Genomic DNA, 14,469 nt, shown 5'->3' with positions numbered 1-14,469 from the left:
CGGCAATTACTTTTTGTATTTCTTTAATGAATTTGAATTGACTTAACATGAACAGTACTTACCTAAAACTTCACTAGCTTCCACCCCAAAATACTTTTATGAATACAACAAACTGATATTGGTTCACGGACCTCTTCCCTCCAATCAACGGCAATTCCATGTGTGATGTTTTACTTTTTCAAATGTTCTATTCATTTTCTATACATTTCATTTGATGTAATGAATTCTTCCTTAAAACTTGGAGGACATGAATACAACAATTGGTTGCATGAATACAACCAATTGTTATTGGTCTTCCCTCCAATCCACGGCAGATACGTTTGGACTTTTGGACATTGTCAATTTTTTATCAATGTTAATTGTGTTAACATGACAAATACTTTCTTCAAATTTGAATTACTTCCATTCCATATGACTTGTATGAATGAAAAGGTTACAGAGACCAGCTTCCGCTCCACTGGCCATTTTAGGGCAGTGTGTGACCAGTTGACTACCTTAAGGTGATAATCCACCCCCAGAAACAAAAATCATGAAACTGCTGTCAATTTGGTGCAAGCCTATGGGTGGCAGGTAGCCTAGTTAACAGTGTTGGGCCAATAACGGAAAGGTTGCTGGTTCAAATCCCCAAGCTGACTAGGTGACAGATATGTTGATGTGCCCTTGAGCAAGTCACTTAACCCTAATTTCTCCTGTAAACATGCACTGGATAAGACTGTCAGCTAAGTGACTAAAATGTAAATGTTTGTTCTATCAGTGGGTAAAATTTATATTTTCCCATATGATTTCACATCTAAGTGGTCAGAGAATTGTGTAGGGATGCATCATAGCTACATGGTTATCGTCACTGGAGATAGGGGATAACAAACTGTCACATTTCATAACGCTTTAAAAACAATTACCGGGACTCCAGATTGACAAATCAGTCAATATTTGGTATGGGCGTACTTGTTTACAACACATCCTTGTGTTCATATTGTCATGACAAAGTCTATTCTTTGCATAGATGTGCTCAATCTAAACAGTGTAGCACATTATTCATCTCAGTTTTTCCTTCAAGTACCATCTCTCAATGTTCCCTGTGTGTTTGTGGGAAATGTGGGAAAGGGCTGTTGTTACCATAGCAATGGTATCAATGTATTCAATGTATTCACTCTGGACTGAGATTTACTGCAAATTGAATTCTGTGAGATTGATAGGTCAGTGTGTTTAGGCGATGGTACAGCTAGCTAGCTACTTTTGTATTATTGTGTGTCGCTATGTTTGCTAGCTACCTAAGTAGCTAGCTAGCCAGACAACCCAAAGAGAGAGAGAGCATTGCATTGTGGGTTTTGTGGTCAACTTGAGCTGCAACCCATTTCCATAACCTTACATTAACCTACCATCTGCTAACCATGTGTATGTGACCAATACATATTGATTTAATAACGATTTTCACATGTTGCTACCAACCTTGGTATAGCGACAAAATGAAACATTTGAAACATGAAACATTTGTCACATCTGCTCCCACTACGCCCTCTGGTGTTCATCCGGTGGCGTCTTCACCTGCAATTTTCTTTCTTTCTTTTTCTCTCTCTCTCTGATTGTGTGGTGGGCCCCAGACCCAATAAAGATTATTTAAAACTCAAAACTCTCTCTCTGATTGTGTGGTTGGAGACAGGTGTGCTGGAGTCAGAGTAGATCCCTACCAGCTGCAAATCGTCCCATAGATCAAGACCTCTACATAAAATTATTCCTGCCACTTCCATTCTGCCAGATCGTAATCTCTGCTCAGTCAGTTGTTATACCAGCCTTTTCTTAGTTCTCAAGATCCTATTGCCCTGCTGTGCTTGTTACACCATTTAGTCCTCTAGTTGCAGTTACCACTCTGTCTCTGTCTCCTGTACCACATCTCACCACCCAATGAACTTGCTCTGGACTTCACTCACCACCACCGCCTTGGATTCCCCTCAGGACCTGTTTAACCTGTCCAACTCCAACCTCACTCTACACTTCTGGTTTTTATGTAACTCATCTGAGCTACCCCGGTTCTGCACTCCACATCTCTCTGTGTACAATAAACATTTTGGTTCATTCATCCCTGCTTCCGCATCTGAGTCCACTCTTGGGTTCCCCTGTTTTTGATCTGAGTAACAGTACTTTTTAATGAAAGTCAATTTAAAACCAAAGTAATTGCTGTTGATTGGAGGGTCCCTGAACCAATAAAAGTTGGTTGTATTGAGGAAAGTCTTATGGGTCAGAAGCTATTGAAGTTTTCAGAAAGTGACGAAAAATATAAACACATGCTAAATGAAATTCAACTGATGCCATTGTGTGAAGATACACACAAGCTGATATTAATTGACTGCTGTCATATCGAGACTTATATTAATTATAATGGCATTATTGCTTTTGTGCTGAGTTTCACTATTTATCAAGGCTACTTGGCAATGATAATGATGTTTGTTCTGACAATATTTTCATCACTTGACCTCACGTCTTGGTGGTTGGAGAGAGAGAAAGAGAGACAGACAGAGATCATCCAGAGAGACTGTTTTAACACTCTTGGTTTGACCACCAGAGAAAAGAGAGAAAGTAGTTATGAGCTGAACAATATGCCAGTGGAAGGGAGGACAGTACCAAGTAACCCAATTGTGGTTTGTGAATATTATGATTTCCCATTTCAGCCAATTCAGTTGCAGTAATTCGGTTACAGATTTCTTGGTAATTCCACAAGCATTTAGGAAACAGAATTACGAGTTTTAATCACTTAATAATTCACCCCCAAAAATATACATCAGAAAAATCACTAGAACGAATTGTTAGCTCCACCATTACTGGTTACTTCTGTGAACGTTCACTATCCTCCCTCCTCACAAAGACAAATGTGAAAATATCTTGAAGTTATGTGGGGTTTTAGTAACGGAATTACAAGGCACAAGGGAATTTTACCAAAACGATTTCTACAAACTCAAATGTGAGTGTTGATAATAGTAGTCAGGGGTCTTTATGTCAACATGATTCTGGTTTAATGTAGTTCTGATATTGGACCTCTTCAGACTTTTTCTGCTAATCTTTTCTAAGATCCCTTTTCCATTTGTTGACCCAGAAATCAAAGCCTTCACTGGTTGAAAAATGTATCTAGAATTACATTTACCAAAAATATACACTCTTAGATTTCATTTGACACCCAATTACACATGATCTTATGAACATTATAATTGGTGCTCAAATCAAAATCTAATTTTACTCGTCACAACACATGGTTAGTAGATGTTATTGCGAGTCTAGCGAAATGCTTGTGCTTCTAGTTCCGACAGTGCAGTAATATCTAACAATTTCACAACCAATACACAATAGACAATCCTTTTACATGGAAAATCCCTACTGTACCTCTAGAGATACTATCCATCCCCAACTAGTAATGAAGTGGTCAGGGTCGTTGCTACTGGCCTCTCCAGCTTCAGGCTGAATCCCACCCATGATGAGAGGATGTATACTGGACACACAGGGAGAAACTACAGTCTGAATCCCACCCATGATGAGAGGAGGTTTCCTGGACACACAGGGAGAAACTACAGTCTGAATCACACCCATGATGAGACTACCTTTAAGGCATAAGGGTTTGGTTAATGTTAGGGTTAAGGTTAGGGTTAATGTTAGGGTCAAGGTTAGGGTTAAGGTTAGGGTTAATGTTAGGGTTAAGGTTAGGGTTAAGGTTAGGGTTAAGGTTAGGGTCAAGGTTAGGGTTAATGTTAGGGTTAATGTTAGGGTTAATGTTAGGGTTAAGGTTAGGGTTAAGGTTAGGGTTAGGGTTAGGGTTAATGTTAGGGTTAAGGTTAGGGTTAAGGTTAGGGTCAAGGTTAGGGTTAATGTTAGGGTTAATGTTAGGGTTAATGTTAGGGTTAAGGTTAGGGTCAAGGTTAGGGTCAAGGTTAGGGTTAAGGTTAGGGTTAAGGTTAGGGTTAAGGTTAGGGTCAAGGTTAGGGATAAGGTTAGGGTTACAGTTAGGGTTAAGGTTAGGGTTAAGGTTAGGGTTAATGTTAGGGTCAAGGTTAGGGTTAATGTTAGGGTCAAGGTTAGGGTTAAGGTTAGGGTTAAGGTTAGGGTTAAGGTTAGGGTTAAGGTTAGGGTCAAGGTTAGGGTTAATATTAGGGTTAAGGTTAGTGTTAAGGTTAGGGTCCATTTTAGGTTTTGGTCAGACGGGCTGTCAATGGGATGTTGGTCAGAAAAGTCCATTTAGTCTTTCCCTTCTCAAACCTGTCCTCCCCCTAACCAGCTCATATCATGTATTCCACCACCAGCACACCTGATTCACTAATCAGAGGTTTGGATGATTAGTTGACCAGTGGAACAAAGTGGACTGGATCTAGGTGAACTATGTGGAGAGTCTTCCAGGGACAGTACAGTACAGACTGAGAAGCTAACAACAGTGTAGTTTACTCAACTCATTCAAACTATCATGAATATTGTTTAGAGAGAAGATCTGCACAAGGACATAAAGTTTAAGATATAGCAAGAAAGGACAATATGCAAGGTAGCCAAAGTGGAATCAAAAGTCATGGGCCTAATCATCAATCAAATATGAAATATAAAACCCAAATATAACCTACATATAAAGACAACAAGTCATCTACATGTGTTATAGAATAGCTCCCTTCTCACATCCCAGGTCATGTTTGGACTGGAACGGGACAACTCAACGGGCTATGCGCATCTCCCCAATAGCCTACAGACAACTTTCCTGAGTGCAATGTCATTAATGTGACCGATATGTACAGTATAATAAGCATAGTGAATAAGGAAAAGATCCCACCTCTGACGCACAGCAGAGACATCGCTGCTGAGATTTCCCCTGGAGCAAGAGTCCCTCTAGAATTTATAAACAGTCATTGCGTTTCAATGAATGTCCTCCCCAAACGCTTGTTGCATCGTGAACTATCCTCCCAGTCCCTTGGGAGTTCATCGGATGGATGATGCGCCGCTGCCATTTACTTGGACGAGAAGTTGGAAGAACGCTCCTCCAGCTCACGATACGAAATGGTGGAGAACTACAGTGTAATGATGTGTCGTTCACGAACGAACGGCTCTTTCTGAACGGTTCTTTTTTGATGAACGTCGGGAACCGAATTGCATCGGTGAAAGAGCCATTCATCTGGCTCTATGATTTGCAAACTGCTACTACTGCTCGTTGAGCTCAGAACAACGTTTTTCTGCAGATAAATTACAACATCATTATCTAAAGGGGGTGAATCCTCCCTGCAGAAATAATAAATAGTGGGGAGAGTGGGTCAATCTGGTCCACGAGGATTTATTTCATTGAACTTTGGGCCCATACAAAGACAAATCACACAACATAGAATTCCAAATAACCTTAGGCAAAAATACACGAAATAAAAGTCAAGTGAAAATAGTTATAAATGTCTTTATCAATTATGAGTAGCTAAACATATCGACTTTTGGACACTGATGCGCAGGAGAACCCCTAGCTGTCAATCAAGCAGGCGCGGTGAACGGATTATGACGCTCAAGCGTTCCAAATGACGCAACAATACAGCTCCAGAACAGAGAAAGTTAATGCGGAAGTTATTATTCGGTTCAACACTAAGACTGAGGTTTGACACGTGTGATTTGAGGTGAGTCAAATATTTACAAAAGTTTACAATACATTAACCATCCGCTTCGTTATATCTGTTGCTATCAATCACTCCATCTGTATCTACTCTTCTGTCTGTCGGACTATCTGAATTGTCTGTGTACTGTCTAGCCAGCATATGCCAGAAATGTTCTTTCACAAAGGCTCATATTCACAAAGTCTCATAGAAGGAGTGCTGATCAATAATCAGTTTGGTCTTTTAAATCAAACGGAATACGTTTTGATGGACAGGAGGCGACCTGATCCTAGATCAGCACTCCTACCCTGAAACACTTTGTGAACACAATCCAGGTGTACTGTGATTATGAAGTTGTGATGAGGTATTATTATATTAGTTGTGCTGATGCATGATGGGTTGTAGGCTAGAGCTTGAGGACTCAACTCTGAAGACTGTTTCTGAATTCACTGACCTGGTGAGTAAATGTTGTGTACAATGGCACCATCTAGTGACAGAAACATAGAAACACACATTGTTGCTGAACGAAGGCATCTCTTTATTTTCCAGAAATAAAACTTGTAGACCTTTCCTGCAGTCTCTGAGGAGATGGACAGCTCTTCTTCTTCTGGACGATCTCCGTCTCCTACTGGGACTGTCTTCTTACCCCCTCCTATCATGTGGAACAGTCTGTAAGTCATTCATCACATAACCTAGCTCTGGTCCAGGGCATTATGTGCGGCTTGCTGAAGGAAGGCTCAGTGTCTGCAAGCTGTACGTAACGCCCTGGACCAGAGTGACACATTACCCACCTCTGGCCATCATGGACAGTCAACTCATCACATTCACGTACTGTAAGTCACAGTTGTGTGATTTGTGTTATTAAAGACAGTTAAATTGAGCAGAAGTTGAATTATTATTTTAATATTGTAGTAAATTGTCTGAGTTCACTTCCTAAATAATGTGTTGACATTCCTTTGCTCCCAGCTACAGGCAGGCAGAGATGGAGGTTCACTTCCCGAGAGAAGAGAAGAAGACCTATACAGAGAAGGAAGCCCACATGCTTGAGTTGAGGGGGAAGGATCGAACGATCCGAAACCAGAAGAAGGAGATGGACAGACTTCAAGTCTGCCTCTGGGAGGAGGAAAAGAAGAAGAGGAATGGTGGAACAGAGAAGGACAAGATAATTGAACAATTACAGTCTGAGTCAGACAATCTAAGAGCCCTTTTAAAAGATGAAAGGAGGAGAAGAAGAGTAGAAAGGGGTATAATGACAGAGTGGAAGGCTGAGATCCTGAGACTGAGGGAGGCAGAGAGCCAGAGGGAGGCAGAGAGCCAGAGGGAGGCAGAGAGAGAGAGAGAAGCAGAGAGACAGAGAGAAGCAGAGAGCCAGAGAGATGCAGAGAGACAGAGAGAAGCAGAGAGACAGAGAGCAGCAGAGAGACAGAGGGAAGCAGAGAGACAAAGGGAAGCAGAGAGACAGAGGGAGGCAGAGAGACAGAGGGAAGCAGAGAGAGCCACAGAAGCAATGGTGCACCAGAGAAAACTGCAGGAGATCCACAGACTCAAACAACTGCTGGATCTACTGATGGTGGACCTACAACTGGCCCACGTAAGACATGTCATTGTTATTATTAAAAGGCAGTGTATATTTACCCAGCTGAAAATGAATAGTGGCAGACAGCGGTACGCTAACCTAATGTTAACTTTTATTCCTTTCCTTAACCCTTACCTTAACCTCACTGAAACTATACCTAACCTTTACCTTAACCCAACCCTAGGTCCTGAACCTAACCTTCATTTATCTCAACCCCTATGCCTTTCTTCTGCCGGTTGAATATCCACTTCCTTATTAACGTCATTACTGTTGTTGTTGTTGATAACTGTATCTGTGAAGGTTGTAAATAGTTGCATTAGTGAAGCATCATTTGTAGGAGTAATTTCTACAAGCATAAACATCAGAGGCAACATTGTTGTAACATCACACAAATTGTAATCGGAATTTCTCAAACCCCTAACTGAATGGGCAAGAAGGTTGTGTGTTTGTATTTGTACACATTGTGGACATTGATACCATAAAATGTCTCGTAATTTTTTCAAACCATGTCAATACATTAATTGAGAATGAATTGTCCAGATGAATTGATCAAAATGACCCTGCTATTGATGTTGTCCAGTGTTTGATTCAATTACCTAGCTCTAGGTTGTATTTCTGTGTATCGTTCTCTGCAAATCCTTTGAAAGTATGTCTTGGTCATAGATTATCACTAATTTCACCTTTTAAAATGAAGCAAGAGATTGAGAGATTGAGGCTATGGCAGAAAGTCATGGAGGATCAGCGACCAAGACTGGCCTGGAACCACAAACCTATTGAAACAGGAAGAGAGAGGGAAAGAGAGAGGGAAAAAGAGAGAGAAAGGGAGATGGAACGTGAGAGAAAAGCAGAATCGGAAAGACAAGAAATGAAGAAGAAAGTGGAACAGGCAGAAGAAACGATAAAAGTGTTAGAACGAGAGATTGAGAGATTGAAAGAGATTGAGAAGGAAATCATATTTGAAAGAGAAAGAGACATGCGTATTGGAGAGAATGAGAAAGTCAAACTGGTTAACGAAAAGGTAAAAGAGTTAGAGAGAGAGGTTGAGAGACTGAAAGAAGATATGACAACAAAAGAGATTCAATACAAAATCAAATTTGAAAGAGCGAAAGAAGCGTTTAGAAGACAGAATGAGAGAGTGAAACAGGTTCACCAAAATGTACTAGTGTTAGACAGAGAGGTTGTGAGAATGAAAGAAGAGATTAGATGGAAAGACGAGACTGAACCAGAGAGAACATTTGATAGAGACAGAGAGAGAGAAAATGATTGGAGACGAAGTGAAGAGGAGATGAAAAATAGAGTGGAGAGAGAGATGGAGATGGAGACAGACCTCATCAATGACAAAAAGACGTCTGAATTGGAGGAAGTCTTCAAGAAAATCAAGGAACAGCAGATAGAATTAGAAAATATGGAAACAGACAAATATAAATGGAAAAAGAACCAAATGGACATGGAGGAGAAGATGGAGGGTGAGCACAACAAACAGAAAGAGGTAGAAAGAAAGAGAATGGAGAAAACACCAAAACAGAGACAACAAGAAGATGAGAAGAAGAAGATGGAGAGAGAAGAAGAAGAGGAGAGACTCAAACAGAAGCACATAGAGATGGAAGAGGAAGAAAGAGAGAGGGAGAAAGAGAGACAGAGACAGATCAGAAGACAGAGAATGGAGAAGAGACAGGAAATTATGGAAAGAGAAGAAGAGAGACAGAGAGAGATTGAAGAAGAAAGATGTAAACAGAAGCAAATAGAGATGGAAGAGGAAGAAAGAGAGAGGGAGAAAGAGAGACAGATGCAGATTGAAGAAGAAAGATGTAAACAGAAGCAAATAGAGATGGAAGAGGAAGAACGAGAAAGGGAGAAAGAGAGACAGAGGGAGATCAAAAGGAAGAGAATGGAGAAGAGACAGAAAATGATGGAAAGAGAAGAAGAGAGACAGAGAGAGATTGAAGAAGAAAGATGTAAACAGAAGCAAATAGAGATGGAAGAGGAAGAACGAGAAAGGGAGAAAGAGAGACAGAGGGAGATTGAAGAAGAAAGATGTAAACAGAAGCAAATAGAGATGGAAGAGGAAGAACGAGAAAGGGAGAAAGAGAGACAGAGGGAGATCAAAAGGAAGAGAATGGAGAAGAGACAGAAAATGATGGAAAGAGAAGAAGCGAGACAGAGAGAGATTGAAAGAGAGATTGAAGAAGAAAGATGTAAACAGAAGCAAATAGAGATGGAAGAGGAAGAACGAGAAAGGGAGAAAGAGAGACAGAGGGAGATTGAAGAAGAAAGATGTAAACAGAAGCAAATAGAGATGGAAGAGGAAGAACGAGAAAGGGAGAAAGAGAGACAGAGGGAGATCAAAAGGAAGAGAATGGAGAAGAGACAGAAAATGATGGAAAGAGAAGAAGAGAGACAGAGAGAGATTGAAGAAGAAAGATGTAAACAGAAGCAAATAGAGATGGAAGAGGAAGAACGAGAAAGGGAGAAAGAGAGACAGAGGGAGATCAAAAGAAAGAGAATGGAGAAGAGACAGAAAATGATGGAAAGAGAAGAAGCGAGACAGAGAGAGATTGAAAGAGAGATTGAAGAAGAAAGATGTAAACAGAAGCAAATAGAGATGGAAGAGGAAGAAAGAGAGAGGGAGAAAGAGAGACAGATACAGATTGAAAGAGAGATTGAAGAAGAAAGATGTAAACAGAAGCAAATAGAGATGGAAGAGGAAGAACGAGAAAGGGAGAAAGAGAGACAGAGGGAGATCAAAAGGAAGAGAATGGAGAAGAGACAGAAAATGATGGAAAGAGAAGAAGAGAGACAGAGAGAGATTGAAGAAGAAAGATGTAAACAGAAGCAAATAGAGATGGAAGAGGAAGAACGAGAAAGGGAGAAAGAGAGACAGAGGGAGATCAAAAGAAAGAGAATGGAGAAGAGACAGAAAATGATGGAAAGAGAAGAAGCGAGACAGAGAGAGATTGAAAGAGAGATTGAAGAAGAAAGATGTAAACAGAAGCAAATAGAGATGGAAGAGGAAGAAAGAGAGAGGGAGAAAGAGAGACAGATACAGATTGAAAGAGAGATTGAAGAAGAAAGATGTAAACAGAAGCAAATAGAGATGGAAGAGGAAGAACGAGAAAGGGAGAAAGAGAGACAGAGGGAGATCAAAAGGAAGAGAATGGAGAAGAGACAGAAAATGATGGAAAGAGAAGAAGAGAGACAGAGAGAGATTGAAGAAGAAAGATGTAAACAGAAGCAAATAGAGATGGAAGAGGAAGAACGAGAAAGGGAGAAAGAGAGACAGAGGGAGATTGAAGAAGAAAGATGTAAACAGAAGCAAATAGAGATGGAAGAGGAAGAACGAGAAAGGGAGAAAGAGAGACAGAGGGAGATCAAAAGGAAGAGAATGGAGAAGAGACAGAAAATGATGGAAAGAGAAGAAGAGAGACAGAGAGAGATTGAAGAAGAAAGATGTAAACAGAAGCAAATAGAGATGGAAGAGGAAGAACGAGAAAGGGAGAAAGAGAGACAGAGGGAGATCAAAAGGAAGAGAATGGAGAAGAGACAGAAAATGATGGAAAGAGAAGAAGAGAGACAGAGAGAGATTGAGGAAGAAAGATGTAAAATGAAGCAAATAGAGATGGAAGAGGAAGAAAGAGAGAGGGAAGAAGAGAGACAGAGAGAGATAGGTGAGAAAGAGAGACGACAACAACAAGAGGAGAGAAACAGAACGTTTGAGAGAGATCAAGAAGAAGATATATGGAAACAGAAGCAAATTGACATGGAGAAGGAGGGAAGAGAGAGGGAGAACAAGAGACAGAGAGAGATAGAAGAGATACAGAGACGACAACAACAAGAGGAGAGACAGAAACAAAAGGAGAAGGAGAAAGAAAGGGAGAAAGACAATGAGAATCAGAGAGAGATGGAATTAAGAGATCAGCAACAGAAAGAGATGGAGAGAGAAAATATGATTATGAGAGAAAGGGAGGAAGCAGGAAGAAGAAAGGAGGGGCAGAAAAATATTTTGGGGGAAATTGAGGGACAGAATGAACTGGAGATAGAACAGGAGAGAGAGATGGAAGAAAAGCAGGAAGTGATTAAGGAAGCAGAGGAAGTGTACAGGGAAAGAGAAGAGAGAGGAAAGGAAGTAAGCATGAAGAAACATGTAGTAGTTAATGTTAAAGCAAAAGCACGGGAAGTCTTCAATAGGCGTAAAGAGAGGAGGTTAGAAGTGTTGAAGGGGGAACGAGAACACATAGAAAGAGGACAACAAATCAGGAGGGAGAAGGAGGAAAGACGGCTGGAGATGGAAAGAAAACAGGAGAGGGCAAGACAACAAGAGGAGCAGGATAGAAAACAAGACATTGAAATTGCTAGACAGAAAGAAATGTTCAGACTAAGAGAGGAGGAGAGGCAGAGAGAGGAAGAGAGAGAGGAGCAGAGAAAGAGAGCCATTGAAGGCCATTTAGCTTTAATCAGAGAGAAAGAGAAGATTTTAGAGGTAAAGAAAAAAGAGGAGATGGTGGAAGAGGAAAGAAGGGAGATCCCTGAGTACAAGAGGGGTGACTTAGAGGACACTGAAGAGGAGGAGGAGAAGGAAGATGACAAGGTGGACATTCTCCCACCTGATAAAAGTATCCGAAGGAGAGCTGTGGGCTGGGTAAACAAGAAGTGGGAGAAGAGGAACCTCAAAAAGATAGAGAGAACCTGTCAGAGAGAAGCTGAGGAGGGCGATAAGATCGTCCACATAGGTAAGACCTGTTTTCCCTCTACTTATGACATCATCCTCTGTAGTCTCCTCTACACACATACGTTCCACACCAGTCATCATGTTGCATCATTGTTTCAATATAAAACTACTGTCCAAAATGGTCAAGCTGATCTGGTATCAACTTAAATGTATTGTACACAGGGAATTTAGAATGGAAAACTCAACTGGATCTCAATGACCCTGGTCTAAAGTAGTGCATCATAGCCTTTTGAGGCCCTAAGAAACATTTTGTTCAGGTTTTTGACTACATTTCCTCCCAATCTACACTTTGCAACGCGGCGTAGCGAACATATTGCATTTTTTAAGCAAGTTTGCTGCAATTCTACACATTTTCCCATGGGGCGGAGAGAAGAATTAGCCATTTGAAATCTATTTCCTTCAATTCTACACATTTTGCCATGGGGTGGAGAGAAGAATTAGCCATTTTGAAATCTATTTCCTTCAATTCTCCACATTTTGCCATGACTTATGGCATGTTAAGATAATATCTGAATGAAATTGACTAACAAAATTAATGGGGGCTCACTGTAGTTCAAGGCCCCTGGGTAATTTGACCAAAAAAGGTTTTTGGGGGGTCAGGGGGCCCCTAGTTGCCATGGGAACCTAAGCAATCGCATATGCCTAGGGCCTGGCACTTTACAAAGAATAGGTGCCATTTGGGACTCATGTTAAACTTTGGGTCAGGTCAATTCGGGAGGGGAATTATTTACATTTATTAACTAATTCCATGCCATGCTCAAATGAGAAGAGTAAAGAATCATTGAGATCCAACTGGGTTTTCTATTCCTAATTCCCTGTGTCCATTACATTTAAGTTGACTTCAGATCCACTAAGTTGAATGAGAACTCTACTTCTTCTCCCCTTCCAGTCATCCCTGGACCCATAAGGCTAACCATGACCCGGGCAGAGAGAGAGAGGGAGAAGAGGAAGGAGCTGCTGAAGGCTGAGGAGAGAAGGAAGAAGTTGGAGGATTTCAATAAGCAGTGGAGAGTGCAGTCGCTGCTTAAAAAACACACTCATCAACAACTGAAGGAGGAGAGGGAGAAGATGAAGGAAAAGTACCTGGAGCAGATTAATCTGGAGGCTGATGAGCAAATCCAGAAGTTCAGCACCCAGTACATCACCCGGTGTCCAACCACCCAACACAGCCACGACTACAACCACGGTCAGGAATTGCCGGGGTGGGCGACAGGCCAACAAGTAAGCCAAGAGCCTGTTGCATCTGGAGATGGCCAGCAGGAGGGGCCAAGGAGGCAACAGGCATGGGCAGAGAACCAGGAGGAGAGTTCAGAGAACCAGCAGGAGGGGCCAGAGAACCATCAGGGGGGGCCAGACAGCCAGCAGCTAGAAGCTCCAGAAGAGGTTGAAACATCAGAGCCAACCTCCAACAACAAGAAAAAGCCAAGCATCTGGAAGAGAATTAAGATGGGGTAAAGAATGTTTAAACATCTATTCAAGTTTTACACTGTTAATATACATGTCATCACTTTAAAAAGTGACATTATTCAAATGTGAGGGTTTAGTGTACATGCAACACACATGTAAATATATAGATACTTACCTGTCTCTGTGATGTCTTACAGCCTTCCTGATGTGCTGTCTGCCTAGAGCTGGAACTCGATGAAGCCACAGTTCCACTGAGGTTACGTTGGTAATTAAAAGTGTCGCCCAATAATTCCTCCTCCTCTTTAAGTCATCAAGCCACATTTCCTCCTCAAAACATTATAGTCTCCTCTAGCCAGCAAGTATCCTCTTTATCAGGCAACAAACCATCGAAGGTCAGTGACCCTCCTCCCCAGAGCAGAGATTCTCATCTTTATCCAAGTTAAATTCATCTCTGATCACCACCTCTACTGTCCTAGAAAACATCCCAAAAATGGAAATGGTTTCAACAGAAGTCCTCCCCTCAGACCAGTGGCTCCACAGACCAGAGTTTCTCATCTTTATTCAAGTTGAATGCAACTCTGATCATTTCCACCACCTCTCCTGTTAAGGGGAGGTGCTGAAAAGGAGGTCTGCAGGTAGCCTGGACCGGACCGGTAGCAGCTAAGTTGCTGGCTCCATCCCCGGGCAGAGCTGCTCAAGTCAGGCCAGTGATGTTTGATGATGTCATTTTTGTTTGCAAATGTATTAAAAAGCAATATTGTTGTTACAGTGTGGCTTGTTTTGTTATTTATTAGAATTGAAACATCCAGTAGTCATGGTAGATGTTAGACTTTCAATGAGACACCTAACATTCCATCAGTTTGATCCAATGTGTGACATGTTATATTAGAGAGGAGTCCTCTATACACATCTATTTTAGACCATAGGAGAAATATCAGATTGAAATAGCTTCTCTAAGAGTCTGAGGAGAGAGCAACAGTAGACGCATCGTTAGCTCTCCCACCTCCAGTTCAGTACTCGGGTCATTCCACCAATTTAGTACCTTTTGGGGAGTGTAACTTTTATTCCACCTAATTCTAACATTCTGTCATAAAGAGCACATGTTCAACTTAATAAAAAACATGTTTCCCATCTCAAAAGTAAAAAATACATACTCTAGCAAGTGCCTA

The 14,469-nt window shown here is 41.2% G+C and overlaps 1 protein-coding gene and 1 long non-coding RNA gene across 2 annotated transcripts; both read left to right on the top strand.

Annotated features, from left to right (window-relative positions):
• Nucleotides 1-5,482: 5,482 nt before the first annotated feature.
• LOC116361730 (uncharacterized) lies at nt 5,483-7,699 on the top strand. Its single transcript, XR_004207644.1, has 4 exons — nt 5,483-5,615; nt 5,997-6,048; nt 6,141-6,262; nt 6,558-7,699. It is a non-coding gene; the product is annotated as an uncharacterized LOC116361730 (long non-coding RNA).
• A 3,407-nt stretch (nt 7,700-11,106) lies between these two features.
• On the top strand, nt 11,107-13,348 carry LOC116361737 (trichohyalin-like). The gene is made up of 2 exons (XM_031816056.1): nt 11,107-11,894; nt 12,783-13,348. Exons 1-2 carry the CDS (start codon nt 11,111-11,113, stop codon nt 13,346-13,348), a joined length of 1,350 nt encoding a protein of 449 aa, XP_031671916.1. The 5' UTR covers nt 11,107-11,110.
• The last annotated feature ends 1,121 nt before the right edge of the window (nt 13,349-14,469 follow it).

Source organism: Oncorhynchus kisutch, unplaced genomic scaffold (assembly GCF_002021735.2).
Source record: "Oncorhynchus kisutch isolate 150728-3 unplaced genomic scaffold, Okis_V2 scaffold736, whole genome shotgun sequence".
Lineage (NCBI taxonomy): Eukaryota > Metazoa > Chordata > Actinopteri > Salmoniformes > Salmonidae > Oncorhynchus > Oncorhynchus kisutch.
Note: the sequence above shows the minus strand (reverse complement) of the source record. Positions and strands in the feature narration are given on the sequence as shown.